The 2,271-nt window shown below is 36.2% G+C and overlaps 1 protein-coding gene across 1 annotated transcript in view; it reads left to right on the top strand.

Moving 5' to 3' along the window:
* The window catches only part of LOTGIDRAFT_204525 (hypothetical protein), a 12,881-nt gene extending 10,710 nt beyond the window's left edge, over window positions 1–2,171 (top strand). The window contains exons 3-4 of the mRNA XM_009064555.1: window positions 393–562; window positions 1,457–2,171. Coding sequence (XP_009062803.1) covers window positions 393–562; window positions 1,457–1,507 — 221 coding nt within the window. The 3' untranslated portion in view covers window positions 1,508–2,171. The remainder of the gene's footprint in view (window positions 1–392; window positions 563–1,456) is intronic.
* The last annotated feature ends 100 nt before the right edge of the window (window positions 2,172–2,271 follow it).

Genomic DNA, 2,271 nt, shown 5'->3' with positions numbered 1-2,271 from the left:
GAAATGGTAAAGGGGCGTCTATAAATTAGTCTTCCGAGAGTACAAATAGGGGGCAGACTGACTCCATGGGGGACAACTGCTGATGCTGAATTCCGATTTTGGCTTCTCTGTGGTGCTGTCATGGTCGCAAGCCTCTCATAGAGCGTCTTAGAGGTTCTCTCGAGAAGATTTTTGAAAAAATGAATTGATTTTGTGCATCATTCTGACACATATTTTGGAGAAAATTAGATTTCTTGAAAATAAAGTGGGGGTACAATTGGGAGTGCAAACCACTTTTCTAGTGGGGCAAATGCTCCCCCTGTATCCCCACTGGCGCCGCCACTGATAAATCTTCGTAACCCAATGGTTAAATGGTGTGTAGGTCCTTATATATATGACTCTTAATTTTTCAGATAACTTGGGCCTTCATCGTATTGAGAATCCGAGTCATTCTGATCCAGCAGTTACTCTTCATCTGTACTCTCCACCGTTTTCTGAATGTGATAGTTTCGATCAGCGGACAGGACATAAACAGAAATGCAAAGTTACGTTTTGGAGCAAATTTGGTCAACGAACACCATTTGTAAGTAATTATATAAAACAATCTTATATAGATACTCCTTCACACTTTAAAATAACAAAGGGGGCTCAATGAAACGTGCAGGGAGCCGCGGTGACTCAGTGAGTTAGACGCTTGCTCGCTAACCTGAAGATCCAGGGTTCAATCCCGGCATAGGTCGAGGTAATACCTTCGGATTTTTCAACCCGGTTTCCCCCCTATCAGAGGGGCTGACATGGAAAAAGCGTCTAGTCGTTCGGATGGGACAATAAACCGAGGCCCCGTGTGCTACAGGCTATGCACGAAAAAGAGCAGGCTAATGCCGCTGTCCTGGCAAAATTTCCCTCATCGCACCCTTCATGTCGTTGCCCGTCTTCATTAGCCCACATGGTGCACAAAAGTAGGACGTAAAACATTCATTTCATTTTATTTTCATTGAAACGTGCAAGGACATAAAAAATATAATGACTCTACAAAAATGTATGATCATACATTTATGCTGAAAAATGTGCCCTACATTTTCTTATAAGGCGAGTACTCGAAGCAAAAGATCATTGGTTTTATTTTCACCTGAGTCCTTTGCCAGTGGTACAATATTCTATCATCCTACCTTATATAACTACGTTTTGATCAGATTCTCGGAATATATGTTATATTGTGATATACCATCTTCACGATGTCAAGGTATTACCTAATACCTGGACATCATTTTTTGTATACATCCAATCAGAGAGACTGTAATCAATGTAACTGCCATTGTTTAAGATGGCCTAGACGATGACTCTGATTGGCTGTATTCATTAGCATGCAATCCAATCAAATTGATCCTTATACATACAAACTTATCGTCTGTTGTTGCTTCTATCTTTGTTAGGCAAGAATTTTGACAATAATGTTTTTTTTTCTCTGTCCTTTCAGGGAAAGAGAGGAACTTGCCAAGAAGCTCAACAATATGCTGAAAATAATTAGATACTGTAAACAGAATTTGCCTTACTTTTTGAATGCCAATAATAATATTTGCTCATTTATTTTAAATTGTTATTTTTACTAACAAAGTTTGACTTATTGCATACCATGATATAGATTACAATAATGTTATAATTTAGAGTTGTTAAATCTTTATATCGTATTTATTTATTATAAATAGTGTATATATCATTATATCACAGTGCTGTGCCTTAAAAGGATTCAATCCTAACTTACTAACGCGCCCAATTCTCACCTCGGTAGCACAATTTTTTTGTAATGTAAACAAACGCAAAGGTTGCATGAATGGAGAACCAACCCTCATTACAATTCTGAAGAGAATTGGCATATTTAATTGCCTTTCAGTAAATGATACATTCCAAACATGTAATTATAATACAAAATATGCAAAACAAATCATTCATTGATGTATATACATACAACTATAAATAGTACACATGCCTTCTGAAAATCATCGGAAGGATGTACCAGTACACCCGATAACATATAGCATTTTTCTGAAGTCAGGTTTTTCAGATAGCTTAGTTTCTCTCCTATATTTGTTTGTATTACATACAAATTATTCACATTCTTTGAATTTTATTATATGGTTCATGTTCTTGTGTGATGTACACTGTTTTATTAAATAAAATGTCTACGATGAAAATTGTTAATATTTGTGATAGTGGGGTATAGCCTTATAGTTTATAATCTAAAATATTTGTTATTTTCAGCAGCCACATCATGTTTTTAGAATAAAAATCGAC

Source organism: Lottia gigantea, assembly GCF_000327385.1.
Source record: "Lottia gigantea unplaced genomic scaffold LOTGIsca_63, whole genome shotgun sequence".
In the NCBI taxonomy this organism is placed as follows: Eukaryota; Metazoa; Mollusca; class Gastropoda; family Lottiidae; genus Lottia; species Lottia gigantea.
This window is presented reverse-complemented; position numbering and strand designations above follow the sequence as displayed.